The sequence below is a fragment of the Cavia porcellus genome, unplaced genomic scaffold (genome assembly GCF_034190915.1).
Source record: "Cavia porcellus strain 051 isolate PalLab524CR breed Dunkin Hartley unplaced genomic scaffold, mCavPor4.1 scaffold_2, whole genome shotgun sequence".
NCBI classification, from domain to species: domain Eukaryota; kingdom Metazoa; phylum Chordata; class Mammalia; order Rodentia; family Caviidae; genus Cavia; species Cavia porcellus.
In genome coordinates this window covers 70,056,818-70,072,870 of record NW_026947485.1, presented here as the reverse complement: position 1 = coordinate 70,072,870, position 16,053 = coordinate 70,056,818, and the positions used below count along the sequence as shown (strand labels likewise).

The 16,053-nt window shown below is 38.0% G+C and overlaps 1 protein-coding gene across 5 annotated transcripts in view; it reads left to right on the top strand.

Annotated features, from left to right (window-relative positions):
• Window positions 1-287: 287 nt before the first annotated feature.
• Window positions 288-16,053, top strand: part of LOC100731866 (zinc finger protein 14-like) — a 49,183-nt gene continuing 33,417 nt past the window's right edge. The window contains exons 1-4 of one of the 5 annotated variants that reach the window (XM_063243440.1): window positions 288-412; window positions 9,278-9,424; window positions 10,245-10,385; window positions 10,524-10,584. In XM_063243440.1, coding sequence (XP_063099510.1) covers window positions 9,348-9,424; window positions 10,245-10,385; window positions 10,524-10,584 — 279 coding nt within the window. In that variant the 5' untranslated portion in view covers window positions 288-412; window positions 9,278-9,347. Of the gene's footprint in view, window positions 503-638; window positions 1,040-9,277; window positions 9,425-10,244; window positions 10,386-10,523; window positions 10,585-16,053 lie in introns of those variants that run through there. The other 4 variants (XM_013158269.3, XM_063243444.1, XM_063243466.1 and 1 more) reach the window with 4 other exon arrangements.

Sequence of the window (16,053 nt, the reverse complement as noted above, 5' to 3'; positions counted from 1 at the left end):
CCGGTCCCGCAGGACGGCGATGTTGTCGGCCAGACTCGGATACCGCAGAGCAAGTTCTGGGCCAGAGGCGCCCGCTGGGAGGCGGAGCTGCACAACCGCACCGGGAAGCGGGACCTCAGCCCAGGCGTGGCTGTCCTGGACCCGGCCCTCACTGCCTCACGTTAGCTGTTCACCTCCCTCCGTGCCCTCCCGAGGCTCCCAGCAGCACCTGCAGGCCGGTGAGTCGCCGCCACCGCGTCACGCCGCGCTGTGCCAGCCCCGAAGGACTCCAACGCACTTCCGCTTCCGGACTAGGGACCGCCGGAGAGCGGACGCGAGGTCTCGTGCCTTCAGGTTTAGGGAAGGACTCGTCCCTTCCTCGTCCAGCCTGAAGGAGAAATTTTAGTTTCTCTCTGAAGAGATGGAGGAGAGGGTGAGGTCCAAAACGGCCGGGAAGGTGGAGCCGCAGCCGGCAGTCTCGGACCCGCTAGCCTGAGGGTGGGCGGGCCCGAGCGTGAGCGGGGTAGGGCTCGCGTGTGTCTCTGAGGGCTGTGGAGAGGCTGCGCTGGTTGGGCGGGCAGGCCCAGAGGGCGTGGCAGGGGCGGGGCTATTGGTAAATCTCGGCTGCGGGATGTTTAACTTTCCTCTACTCCCTTCTCAGTCCCTTATGTCTTGTTCCATTATTTTAATCCAACATCCTACAAAAGCATACTTATACCTAAAATGGGTAATTTTCTTCAGTCTTCCTAATTCATATTTAGAATAGCACTGTATAATTTACTGTACAGCTGATTTTTTTCACTAGAACTTTTTAAAATGAATGAGGCGTGGCTGGCTGTGAGAACAGGCAGATGAAAGAGAGGAGAGGAGCTACAGAAAGAGGGATGAGGTTACTCCCTTCCCGTAGACCTAGCAGCGTACTGTATATGCTTCATTAGCAGAATATTTATTTCTAAAAGAAAAACCATTATAAAAAAAATCAAGAAACTGGAGGTAGAAGAGTTAGTTGAAGGTGGATCTTACAGGATCCGTATCAAGGCAAAAGGAGTTTAATGGGATGGTGAGAAACGTTTTTGTTCTTATTTAAATTACATCTTCTGAGTAGTACATAACTCAATTTTGGTTTTCAGCAGCCAGAAGTAAATTTTTCCAAGGAAGGAAACATAATTGACATATTTAATGTGATTATTGATATGTTTAATGTACTTTTTCACTTTTTAAAAATTTAATGTATGTTTCCTATCTATCATGTTTATTTTTGTATATCGATTGTACCAGGTCTCTTTACTCTTGTCAGTTTGCTCCCTCTTTACTTCAGGGTGTTCACTTGAAAAAGTAAAAGGCCTGGTTAAAATTAACTTAAGGATATTATTTAGCTTTGTTTCTGTCTTATTTGTAATAGCCTTTATGAGATGTGATCAAAACATTCCATAAATGTGTAAATTTTAAAGCAACTGCTACGGTAGAAGACACATTGTCATTAACTCCATTCAAAATACTCCATCACCTTAAACACGCTTATATCATCATTCTTGCCACTTTCTGATGCAGTTCTGGAAGACCTCTCTCAGGTCTGTAGTGGTGTTGTTGTGGCTACCTCAATGTCATCGTGCATTAATTCAAACTGTTTACCTTACATGGCCATTTCAACTTTGGTGAAAGGTCATACAGCAAACAGTGGTAAATCTAACAAATGTGGTTGATGATAAACACTGAAATGTTTTTATTTGACAGAAGTTGATGTAAACATTTTGAATTGATTCAGGACTTTAAGGCCACCAGGAATGATTACTTCCAAGACAGCTTTGTAAGATGGCAAGAATGATGTGTAAGTGTGTTCAAACTGATGCTGCAGGATTTTGAGGGAGATTAATGAAAAAGTGTCTTCTGATAATTTTCTATTGAAACATTGTTCATAGTTTTTATCGTATCATATTTTGTCTTATAACTTTGTGTGCGTGCGTGTGTGTGTGTGTGTGTGTGTGTCCTTTTTGAGACAGGGTCTCCCTATGCAATATAGGCTGGCCTTGAGCTCAGTTGTAGCTAGGCTGCTCTTGAACTTGCAATGGTCCTCTTGCCTCAGTCTCCTGAGTGCTGGAATGACATGCGCACCCACAACACCTGGCTTTGTCTTTATATCTTAAAATCTTCCATATGACTTATACAATATTGTGAAGTATTAAAGAATGCAAAATAGGAAAATAATGTCTGCTAATATACCTGTCCCAAATTTCACAATAGTCTACTCAATGCATACATTTGATCTGGAAATTTGTATCTTTCAGCTTGAGGAAATTATGTTATTTTCTTTGTTAACTTACTCCTTGTCTGTGTTTGGTTTTTGGTGTTGTTGTTGTTGGTTTTCTTCCTGAAATTCCTCAAACTCTTTGTCCTTTGGTCTCCTTTTTTGGAGATTGTCACTAATTTGTGTCTAAGTCTTCGGTTTGCTTTTTATTTTGACTGGTTTATTTTAAAGGAATAAATACCTCTTAATTCCTTAAAACTCTTCTTTAATTTTTCATTAGTATGTGTTTGTGATACACTTACCATGTAAAATTGGTACATACACATATAGAATCTTGAGGCTTTTTACTTCCCCTTGACCTCACCTTCCCCTTGTCTCTTCCCATCTTCAGATCCCTTCCTAGCTACACAAAATCCATCTCCATGCTTCCTATTGTCTTTATTTTGATGTATACCTTATTTATACTTTTCTCATAAGTTCCACATGTGAGAAAAACCACTCAATACTGAATTTTCTGGGTCTGACATTTCACTTAGCATTATGGTCCCAAGTTGCATCCATTTTATAAAAATGGTTCAATATCCTTTATGGCTCAGTAGTATTCTAGTATTATAGTTTGTATCTATATGTTCCTGAAAACCTTATACAGTAATATGTGGAATTTTTCAGAGGTAGATGATCTAGGGTATGTGAATATAAATTATAGAAATGCAGTAACTTCTGTATCAGTCCGCTGATTGAAGTAGTATAGTTCTGGGTGTGGCCAAATGGATTTACTGAAGACAGAGGACCCATTCTTGCTGTTAGTGGCAGCAACCAATAGGCTTATTGCCTGAATGAAATGAAAAAGATAAGCAGATTTGCTTCTGCTCTTTCCACTTGCCAAGCCATGAACTGTATCTTCTCTGCCATGCATGTTTGCCATACTGCTTCATAGTTCAGCCAGCCAACTATGAACTAACTTCTGCAAGCTATGAGCTAAAATAAACCTTTCCTCCTTTAATTTAATTTGCCCCAGAAACAAGAAAGTAACTAAGACATTCATTACGTATTTATACCACATTTTATCTATTCCTTTGTTTATAGATATATAGGGAACTACCAGGATTTAGCTGTTATATGTTATGCTGCTGTAAACATACATGTGGATACATCACTATAATATTATGTCCTCAACTCTTTTAGGAAGATACTCAGTAGTGGTACATTAGGGTTGAATGGAAATACTAATTTTAGTTTTTTGATAAATCTCCATGCTGATTCTAATAATACTTGCACTACTTTATATTCCCACCACAGTAAAGAAGGGGTTTTTTTTTCCCCCTCACAACTTTACTAGCTTTTATAGCTGTTTGAGTCTTTGAGGATAGCCATTTTTTTTGTGGAGTAAGATGGAATCTCAAAATTGTTTTTATTTACATCTCTTTTATGGCCAAAGATGCAGAAAACTTTTTCATGACTTCCTAGCCATTCATTTTCATTGTTTTGAGGCTGTTTATTTCAACTGTCCATTTTTAATGAATTGTTCATTTGGTGGTTATAATTTTTTGAGTTCTTTGGATATTGTATTTTTTCCTTTGTATATTCTAGCAATTAGTCATCTGTCTGAGGAATAACTGGGGAAATATTCCCATTCTGTATGTTGTATGGGAAACAATAAGTTATGTCTTTTCTATCAAACAGGAGCGAACCCATCTTGGATGCTAGCCCTTCCTAGATAGCCCTTTCTCAACACACTAAGTTACAGAAAATGCCCACTCAGTTCCAATCCTCATCACACAGCTAAACACCAAAGATATCTTATCAAGGGAATATTTTCTGTTCTCCAAACCCTCCCCTCTTCCAATTTGCTCTTTCTCCTCAGCAACTCCTCTGATTCCCCTTTGACTTCTCTGAGCCAATCAGGATAGATTTTGACCTCTACATCAGCCAGTAGGAAAGAGGTCAGCTCCTCTTCCTGAATTTGGAATCTACAACTCTCCTTGTCCTGCACACCTGCTACCACAAGCTTGTGTCCTTTTGCAAAGTATATAGACTTGTTGAGATTTTTTTGGTGTCTGAGTGCTTTATTGTCTGCCAATAAATTGAGTGTAGTGCTTATTTCCAACAGTTTGTCTCTTCACTCCTTTGTTTCCTTGTTTCCAAGGTTGTTTCCTTGCTGTGCAGAAGCTTTTCAATTTGATAAAAACTGAACCCTTTCTAAACCATGATCCAAAGTAAACTTTTCCTCCTTACATTTGTGGGTGTTGCATATTATGTCTTAACAGTGAAAAAGCAAGAAAGAAACATAGAGGCTGTATTAAATCTATAAATTGTTTTTGATAATATGGTTAGTTAGACAGTATTACTTCTTTCCATCTAGGTATGTGGGATGTTTTTTCACTTTCTGATACCTCTTAAATCTCTTTTGTAATTGTTATTTTAAAGAGAATGAAACCAAGCAAAATAAAACAATAAAGCCAATCAAAACAAAACAGTCTGATACAGGATTTCAAAGCAATTTAATAGGAAATCAACACTGGTTACCATAGGCCTCTTGCTGTCTTCAAAATAACTGCCCATACTCTCAGACACAGTAAAAATCATGCAAAACAGAACAGAATAGAACCAATAAAAACAAAACACAATAAAGGACTTCAAAACAAGATAGTAATAAATCCAAAATGGCTACCATAATATATCTTATCCTTGAAATAGCTGCCCATGCCATCAGATATAATAAAATCAAGACAAAACAGAATGAAATCCAACAAAACAATGAAAATGATACAAGACTTCAAAAAAAGATAATAGACAATTAACAATGGCTAGCACCTGCAGAAGGAGATCATCCATAGGTGCTACATTGCGCATTGTTTTCCCCTGAATAGATGATCAGATTACCAATTTTAGGTCTGCAAAGTCAGTGGTGCACTAAACACTATAAGCATTAAGCTTGTAACAGCTATACTCACAGCTTGTGTTTCTCCTCCAAATCAGCCAGTTGCTTACAGTGGGGTACAGCCAGGAGTGGAATTTGGCTCTTGTTCCCCAGTCCATGCCCTGGAAGGGGCTAGCATCTGGTTTTCTTCCTGCTGGCTTATGCATAACACTTGTAGGGAGGGCTTGCTTCTTGTTAACTTCTTGTTCTCCTCCCCTGCAGTCTGCAAATAGTGCCACTCATGGGAAAAGGCTGGTGTCTGGTTCTTCCTGTAGCAGCCTGTGCATGGTACTGAGTCATAGGGAGGGCTTGCTTCTTGGTGACTTCTTGTTGTTCTTCCCCTGCAGTCCGTGAATGGTGCCAACTCATGAGAAAAGCCTGGCATCTGGTTTTCCCCGCAGTAGCCCCTGCATGGCACTGAGTCTCAGGGTCTCGCTCTTTTTTTTCAGACTCTTAATTTTTTTTATAATAAATGTTTCACTACCTTCATTAGGTTATTGCTGGCTACTGAAAAAATTTCAAAGCTATTATGAATGGGTTTGTTTTCCTGCCTCCTTCCCCGTAAATTTATTGTTGGTCTGTAGAAATGCTACTGATTCTTCTGTACTAATTTTGTAACTTGTTACTTTGATGAATTTGTTTATTTCTTCTAAGTCTCCATTAGTGGAGTTTTTATTTGTGTCTCCTATGAAAAGAATGACTATAGCTAAAAACTGTGGAGCTGAGAAAGTCACTCCCTTCCATCTTTTTATTTTAAACAGCATCTTATAGCCAATCCTTCCACTGTCTGAAGAGTTAGAAAATGATTCAACACTAACTCAGGAAACATTTGATGCTTTATACAAGTGCACATATACATTGAATCCTCTGGCCTGACCTGTAGTCACACTCACCATGCTGAAATCTCATTAATAACTCACAAATATATACTGTATGTCATGCTTGTAATTAAGATCAGAGTGAATTCTGGGAAAGAATACATGTTGAGATTTCCTGAGGTGACTCAGTCTCCTGTCCATCATTCCTGTCAATCAACCTTATAGATTCAGGGGAGGGCACCTGAATCTTACGGAGGTGCACATTGTTCAAATTCTGAAAGCCCTACTTACTAGGGATTGTTATTGGCGCTGTGTGTTATCTTGATGTCAAGGGATTAAGGCATCCTTTTCCATTCTGTCTTCACCAAGCCTGGGAGATCCTACACCTGTGCAGCTGATGTCTCTGCAGAGATTTCCATGGAATCTTTGTTTTATGTTCACAAAGGAGAATAAATATCTGAGTTGCCCATAAATTCTCTGTATTTCCTAACACACTTCCAGATTGGCTTTGTGTAGAAGGTACTTGGCAATAGACTTTAGGGAAGTGCACAGCAGAGAAAGCACACAGCATTAGTTGAAAGCTCGCCTTAATCTGACTTCTCCAGGTTTTATCTGAGATAATCAAACAGAAAGATCTCTTTTCACATTAACCACGTGATACAGTGCAGACCATTTGGGATGGACAAAAAAAGAGTGGAGGTACAATGGCAGAGTTCAAATGATTTGGGAAGCATTATCTACCCTGGTTTGGCTTGAGAGGCAGAGAAATAGAAAAATCCTCGAGGTTTGGAAACACCCCGTAATTTCTGCACAGTGTGTTTTTTTCTCATTCAGCTAGCTCAATTGCCCAGTGTACCTGCTGGATCAGTGTCTTTCCATCAGTGATTTGGGATTCAGAGAAAATGAATGTGTCTGAAGTTTTGTTATGTTTTATAAGGAGCTGTGGAATTTACTGGCAGCTTGTAACGTTAGGCCCACAGGATGATGCTAAGTATCATAAATGACAAGATAGCTTCCATTAAAAGTTAAAAATTTTCTGGTGTATTGACAGGATGGATAAGCTTTTCTGGTTTTTATTATCAACTGGGTATCGAGGCTTTTTTCTCTGTTCCACATGCCAAGTGGATGGTAACAGTTCATCCTACTGGTCAGTTACAAATAAAATTGTTACCAGTTCTGTCTTTTTAGCATTCCTAGTCCTTTGAGATTTCATATAATTCCATGCCAATAAACAATAAGTAGTTCTTCAACTACTAAAACTCACACTGTGATACACAGCATAGGATTTTCACTTAAGAAATTTCAAGATTCTTTGAAGACCTTGTACTGAAATTTGTTAACTATGAAAATGTAATATTCTATGAAGGTTCTTATACTTCCACTGGTGTGATAGACTGTGGAGAATAGCCACAATAAGTTTGCCCCTTGAATTCATCCAAAATATCACCATATGCCTGTAACACAGTTTCAAATAGGGGATTATTCCTGAGCCTTCAGAAGATTAAAACTTAGGGCAGTTACACTTTTTGAAAGTGGGAGGAACTTATGTGATACTTAGGATTTGACTAGAGAAAAATTAGTTCTGCTAGAGGGTAACAAGATTGTTCTTGAAAGGTAAATAGAATATATAAAATCTCTAGGAACAACATCTTGTGACAGTATTCAATGGAAAGACTGAAGGAACCAAGCAAAACAGATAATAGAGAGTGATTATATTTGATTAACATTTTTGTATTTATTTTGTCATATGGAAATTAATGGCATTTTATTTTTCAGTAAGTAGTAATTCTTGCATGTTCTAAATCCATGTACAAACTCTTCACCTATATTTTTCTTCATGTATTTCTTCATGTATTTTCTTCATGTACATATAAGAACAACAATGAGTCTTTTGGTTCATATTAAACACTTGAGTATACTGGGGTCAAATAACTCATCAGTATTGGTGTAAAGCAGATGAATAAATTGTAGTGGCAGAGTAGTCTTAAATCCAGTGACTTGAAACCGAGATGTATCTTGAACATAATGAGGAAGGGCCATGATCATCCCCCTGGCCTGCAGAACTCTTTGTTGCGTCCAGCTGTTCAGAACAGCTTGAGACAGACTATTGACTACCACAAGCTATAGAACAGAGAAAAGTAGGTGACTAATATCTAAATCATATAGGAAATTTTGTCCTTTGAGAGGTTTTTATTGGTTATGAGCTTTTCCCTAGAGTTGTTTCCATATGCAAAGGATTGCTGGAATCAAAGTGAAATACATTAATATGAAGCAAATCTATGAAGAACAGTCATTGAGAAACCTCATTTATATATTCTAAAAAAGTATTGATGCACTTGGCATTTTATTTTTTTCAGACACCTACTTTTTTATTTAAAAAAAGATTAAGATAAAAGAGGACATAACAAAACAGGTCAGGACAGAACAATTTAAGCAACATAGTGTTTCACCACAAGACAATCCGACATAACAGTAGCTACCATAGTGTCTCTTTCCTTGAAATACTTGAGTATACCTTCATATACTATAGTTTCAAACATAAAAAGTGTAAAACCATTCAAGATAATGAAAGTATTAAAGGGTATTCAGAACCAACTAACAGAAAACGAACAAAGGTTACTACTATATTATCTCCTTGTCTATAAAATATTTTGTTTATACTATCATATATAATAAAATCCAATAAGATACAATATGATAAAGCCGATGGAGACAGAAGAACAAAAGCTTGGTGGGAGTCCTCAAAACAAGATATTAAATCATTACTAGCTATTATAATGTCTTGTTTTCAAAATAGCTGTTCATACCATCACAGACAATAAAATCAAACAACCCAGAATAAAACCATTCCAATTAATGAATGAAAACATTATAAGGCTTCAAAGCAATATAATGGGGAATCATGATTACCATATACTTTTATATATTCTTACCATTTCTTCCACTAGGGAAACTATTCAGTATTTATACATGTGAGTTTGATTTATTTCACTTATGAGTATGGTCTCAAGCTGCATCCATTTATTTATAAATATCTCAATGTGATCATTCTTTATAGCTGAGTAGTACTCCATTGTATAAAAATAGCATAACTTTTTTATCCATTCCTCAGTTGATGGACACTTAGGTTGTTTCCAAGATCTGGCTATTATAAATTGTGCTGCTATAAACATAGGTGCACATATATCACTGTTAGACACCTACTATTAACTTCATTAGTTCAGTAGTATATATTTAAATACCTGACATACACAATTTAAGAATAAATGGCTTATGGTTTCAGAGATTAAAATTGGTTGCTTTTTTACTCCAAAGGACAAATACCAACGTGGAAGACAACAAAGAAATGTAACTTTTATATGAGAAACTGGAAGTATGGGGCAAAATGTACCAGAAAAAAACAGGGAGAAAAGATAATGGCCTATCATGTCACTCCTCACAGAGCAACCAGACCCATCAGAGGTATGCTTTACTAGTGTTGTACCCACCTCTCATGACAAGATATTTATCAAGAGTATCACATGACTCCAGGTAGTATTTATAGTATATAATATTCCTAAGAATATTAATGTGTTGAAAGATGAGGAATTTCAACTTGTGTTTAGAATCTGAAGTCCTTATGTTTCCTTTCCTCAACATGAGGACATGAGTTTATTTGATAACTGTATTTTGGGGCACTTTTTTTTTTTTTTTTTTTTGGCTAAAGTGAGTAAATTGAGACATACAATGGGTGAAAAGTTTTGACCATGAAGACAACCACCTTATTGCATGGTTTTCACCTCTCACCACATTAGCCCTTCCATACCATTGTGCCCTGGCCTTGCCTGGACTCATGACAGTCTCTTTTTTTTTTTTTTTTTTTTTTTTTTTTTGTCTTTTTCCTTTTTATCGGTACCAGGGATCGAACTCAGGACTGCCAGCTTGCAAGGCAGGTGCTTATGCCGCTGAGCTAAATCCCCAGCCCCTCATGACAGTCTCTTACAGGGATTTTCCCATAGTGTATTAATTCTAAAACTTAGCATTCATGTGACCACAGTTTCAGGACCAACACACAGGAATAGCTGACTGCAGTAAAAAGGCAGGAGTAACTGGGAGTGGTGGTGCACCCTTGTAAATCCAGTAGTAAGGAAGATAATACCGAAGAATAAGGGTAAGCTCAAGGCCACTTGGGCTCTACAGTGAGTTTAAGAACAGACAGAATTACATGGTAAGACCCTGTCAGAAAAACAAAACGGTGTCAGCTTTGCAGGCTAGGAATAAACTCTGCTTAAATGCATTTTAGGCAGGATATCAAGCTGGGAGAGAAACTGTTTTACAAACGACCGGGTTATAATACACCATTTGAGCACCACTCACACCAGGAGGGATCTGTTTCTGTTGCCACAGCTCTGAAGGCAGACCGTGAAGCTGGAGCCAATCAGTGGTAAGGATGCAGGCTGCAGCAGCTGTCCAATCAGGTGGGCCAAGGGAGGCGGGCTCTGTTTCCTTGCACAGTAGCCCGGAGCGTGTACTGAGGGTGTCTCTGAGCGCCAGCTGATCTGGCTTCTCCACCTTGTTTTAGGATTTCTGCTGGCTGCAGGCTGCATTGGAAGGACCCTGGAAAACCCTCAAACCACGCAATGGTAATGGTGTGGGATGGTGTCCCGAGGTGGGAAGGACTGGGATGGGATGTGGCGAGGTTAACCCGGAAGTGTAGAAACCGGCGATGGCGGGTCGGAGCGTCCCTGCAAGCTGTGGCGTCTGAGTTCCTCCTCTTCGCTAGCATTGTGTGGCCTTGAATCTCCTGCCGTGGCTGAGTCTGGCCCACGTTGGGTACCCAGCGTCACGTCTCCCCACAGTTACCGCACCAGCCAGGAATGCAGTCTCAGCCCCAGCTCACAGTCGCATCTCCACCTGAGTGGGGAGAGTGGGAGTTATGGGCACACTCAGATTCAGGTGAAGATTGGACTGGAGGAGCTCTGGTGCGCTGGTTCCATGGTCTCATTCTTTCCTCCAACAGGGCTGGTGGACCCCAGTTTTATGTGTGCCTGTGCCACAGGATCGTAAGCCAACAATTTAGCTCCTCAGGCCAATGCCCCTTCATAAGGAGACTGAATCCTGAAATCTTCAGTTCTGTCCCCACATTGTCACACTCAGGATAGTTAATAATAAGTGCCGTGAGAATCCCAAGATAGGTTTAACGTGATTTTTGTTGTTACTCAGTGCTGCTGCACTTGCCATGTACGTAGTGGACTCCTGTGAAAAACACAGAACTGAAGACAAATACTATTAATTGTTTTGATAGCACCTTTTCTAACAAATATACGGTTTAAGTGGGGACTGTCCGTAGAGCTCAGAATGCAAAAATGGAGATGATGTTAATGTGTTATCTAAGGCAAGAAAAAGTCCTGTAAGAAAGTCAGGCAGTAACATGAAGGTGTGATTTGGGTAGGAGTGGAAGGGGAGAGGAGTGTAATTGCAGTAGCCATTGGACTGGTTATAGACAGTTGTTTGAAAAATCGAAATCTTCATTGTGGTGGGGTTTGTGTTAACTAGAGATATAGTCCTAAATGTGAGGACTGCAGGCATAGGAATACGTAGGGTTAAAGGTTTTCTCTGTTGGAAAGAGAAAAAAAGTGGGAGAGAAGGGGCTGGTAAGGGTGACAACCACGCTTACAACAGAGAATGCATTCCCCTGAAGTCAGAGTAGATTTTATGTGACATAAAGAATTGTGCCATGGCTCAGTCTGAGTGGATCAAAGAGCACAGCCCTTTAGAGAAGTCAGTAGAAGTTCGATAAATATGTCTTCTGTTACCACTTATCAGTTAACCTAATTATTTTTTAGGAAAAACTGGAAATTAGAAATGAAGCCTTGTTGTAGTCTTAAATATTGTTGGATATGGTCATCCAAGTGTGATGGAAAGAAATTTCTCCCTGGTACAGAAGATTGCAAAGTGTGGTTGATGTTTTTATTGCACAGAGTATTGGACTCAGGACTTTTGCTCCGAATTACATTCCCTACCCTATTTAATATTTTGTTTTTAAGTTTGAGACCAGGTCTCACTAAGTTGTCAGGCTGCAGTGAACTTCTGATCTTGAATAGCTTACCTGGAGTCCTGAGATTACAAGCATGTACCAACATGCCTAGCTAACGTACCAGTTCTTTAATTACCACTATTAACCAGGATTGCACTGCTTGATTAAATGAAACTTCAGTGAGGCCTGATTGCACCCAACTTTCATCCTGGCATTTGGGACACTGAGGCAGAGTATTGCAGTTCTGAAGCCAGCCTGGATAATGGAGCAAGACCCATACCAAAATAAAGTAAAAATACTTGGGCTGTATCTCCAATGTAATATAACTTGTGCAACATTCAGAAAGCCCTGAGTTCAATCTGAAGTACTGAAGAATCAAAGAAACACTGATTAGTATTCAGTGGAAAATTTACTTCAATTTTTGAATTTTAATGTTTGCACAGAAATGGTGTGTGTTACAGATTTGCTCAAGACGCTGGGCACAGTAGTGAGCTGCTGCTCTGTTAGTATGACAGGATTCCGAGTGTAAACAGCCAAAGTGGTCCTTTGGAGGATATGAAACTAATTGGTAGTTTCCTGTGTTGAGCACTGTATTACTCAGGTCCTCCTGAGGAACTGAACTAAGACACAGTATGAGCAGTTTGGATAAAGGAGCATTACTCTGCATTAGGGCTGGTTGGCTATTTATCTGTATATTTTGTATGATAGAGAAGTGCAGTGCTTTATTCTTATTGTCCACTTTGCTTTACCAGGACAAGGCAGTAAGATAGGAATTGATAATAAACAAACACAGTGCCAGTTTAACCACAACGCACCAAGAATGTACAATGTTGAAGAGAAAACTCCTTTCTTACTTTATGCGAATTCTGGGAACCATTCTGTCTGCCTTAATTTTGGGGAAAATATTTGACTATCTGATTTGGTTTTCTTTGTTTGTGTTTTGACTTGGCATTTTGTTGTATCTAGTTTTCCCACTGCTTCTTCCTTACCCTTAATCAGCTGAGGTCATGCCTGTCACATGCAAGTCTTGCGACCATTTTTCCTTTGTAATGACTTACATTTCTCTGGGGAAAGAGGTGATGATAAGGCTTTGCCATATGTTTCATATATGGCTTGATACTACAATCACTGAAACTCCCTTGAGTTTGCCTGAATTCTTCAAACTTTGTGAACAACTCTCTCATATTGGTATCTTGGAGAAAGCCATGGATTCTAGCCTGTGGAGAAGAGCACTGCAGAGATAAAGCACAGAGCTTCAGTTCAAAGGACCTCTTCATCTGGCTTTACACTCCCAGTGTGTATCATCACAGCACATCCAAACAAGGGATCCTTTTCTGGTTTACTCTAGTAGAATCTGAAAAGCAGTTTAAAGAGGAAGCCAGAAGAGAGAATGAGTTCAATATAGACTGGGAATTATTTTGGAGAATCAGTCAGCGTGGGTGTAGGGTGGAGAAGCAGAGAGTTGGTAGCTCCTGGGATCTTTACCCTCTCAGGGTACCATGTCATTCAGGAGCTTATGTGTCTATTGAACCTGCTAAGTCAGAAAATTTCAGCCACTGGTGATTTCATGCTTCCAAAAACATGTAGGTTCAATGTAATACCTTATTTGCCATTTTCATAATTATGAGAAACCATGGTTTTTGAATTCTATCAAAATGGTATAAGTGCCACAGGGAACATTTATTCTTACTGCCCTAGAACAGATTTAACAAAATGTCATAATTGCTCAGGAGCATGTCTGCTAGTACACAGAGTGTGTATCCATTAAAACCCAATGCACACTATTCATACCACCTCCACCAGTAGGTAGTTATTTCTATTCTCATAATCACCAACACCAGAGTTTCAAACTTCATGAATTTTATGAATATGAATTGAGATTCATTTCCATTCTTCTGTATTATTAGCACCTTTCTTTTAGGTCTTCATTTTTTTTTCCTGTGAAACCCTTGTATAAATTTTCTACTTATATATTGATGTTTATGATGGGGATGCTTTTCAATTAAATTCTTTTTTTCTATGTATTTCTTTGTTACTTCTAGAGAATGAAAATACTTTCCATCATTTTGCAGATTAATTTCATCAGTGATTTTTTTTTGCTAAACTTGTGACCTTTTTGTTTTCTTTCCAAATCACATTAAAATTTGCAGCTTTGCAAATTTATATCTGAAGTTTCTGCACTCTTAAATCAGAAAATCATTTTCTTATACTTTCTTCTACACTTTACTTTTTTTTCCTGGATACTGGGAATCAAACTCAGAACCTCATATTTGCCAGGCAGCTGCTGTGCCGCTGAACTATATCCCTAGCCCCACATTTTCATCTTTAGTATTTTTGTCATATATCTGACTGGAGTACATCTTTGAATGTTTGTGATGCACAAATCATGTTTACTTGGCCCATACAATACACAACTTACCACCATTAATGGATGATTAGTTTCCTCTTCCTCTTTATTTGTACTGCCAGCCTTAGCAAATCATAGTTTAGAGGACAGTAGAAATATTTCTTATAAATTTAGTGTTTACATGTCATCTGATGTTCAGACTTAAGTAACTATAACTTTGTAGTACATCCCAACTTATAGAAATGGATAGTTTTTCTCTTTATATTTATTTAAGATTTGAAAAATAATGTCTCATCCTCTGTTTTTTAAAAGGGATTCTAGAATAATTTGTGACATTTATAGTTCATTCACTGGTATTAATCAGTAGTATTAATGACGTACTTTGTAGTATTCATGCCATGTTATATCATCAAATCTAAGACTGTACCTTATTCTCTAAACATGCAGATAATGTTCCCCAGTTGCTTTCTTTAGGTTTTTTGAGAGAGGATCTGATTCTGCAATTCAGTTGGACCTTGAACTCACTCCATAGCCCAAGCTGCCATTTAGTTTGTGGTGATCTCCCTGTTTAAGACTACTTTGTGCCAAAATGTCAGGAGAGCAAAAGTTAATTAGGAGTAGTATTTTTTAATATGTTGCTGATTTTTAAAGATGTTGAAAATATTTTACAGAGATATATAAGTGCTTGAAAGAGTATGAATATTTCTAGGTGCTTACAGAATCTTTTCCTTGCAGTGATATGTGAGGGAGATTGTCCTATGTCGAATGAAATATTGACATAGATTGAGAGAAGCAGTTAGTGGACCATCCATTACCTTTTTATAGCTGACATTAGAAGTGTGCAAAATATGATACAACTTCAAGCTTCTAAGTAAATGTATTTTTAAAATGAAGTAGTTTCTTAAAAGTTCATATTCACATGTCATATGCATATTGCTGCACTTTTATTTCTATTAATAACAAAAATTTTTTCTAACTTCAAAGTTAAATTAAAAAGTAATTCTTAAACAAATCTAAACAAAGGATCTTTTTGTTTCTCTAGTTATTGTGTGTGTATTGACCTTGAGAAAAAGATACTATTTCTTCATAGTATGTGTTATGCCTGGGAGTCAGTTAAGTTTATTGATGCTGTAGTGATAGTGAATAGTAAAAATATGAGAAACAGTATAATTTTTTCCATTTGAAATTCTCTGACAGGATTGGTGTTTTTATTTTTGCCCTGAAATGTTATATCTTGATAATTTTTATCATTTCTATAAAGTAATTTCAACTCTTTCACTTGAATGCTTATATTACTTATTTGTCTTTTTTGCTTTCTTGCTTTCTAGTACCACACATGGATTTTGGGTTTCATGTGACAGAACAGTGGAAACTATCAATATCCTTGACTTATTTTTGGTCCTAAAAAATTCATGTAGAGGGTCTCCGTTAGTGTCCCATGTGTTATTTTTATGGTATAAGTGCTGTATCTAGTTGTTGAACGTTTTTGATTTTTTTTTAAGATTAGAGGCTTTTAAGAAATAATCAATAGAAATTACAATTTAGAAAATACATTTGTGCCTAAATTCAAGTAATTCCTGACATTATTCTTTGTTGATTTAGGCCTCTGATTCTTAACCATCCTTATCTTTGATAAAATAAAAACTTAAAATATTGTTCTGGACTGAGTTTAGAGCATTACACAGCCTAGGAAGCCATGGCACCTCTTACCTAAGTGCCAATATAACA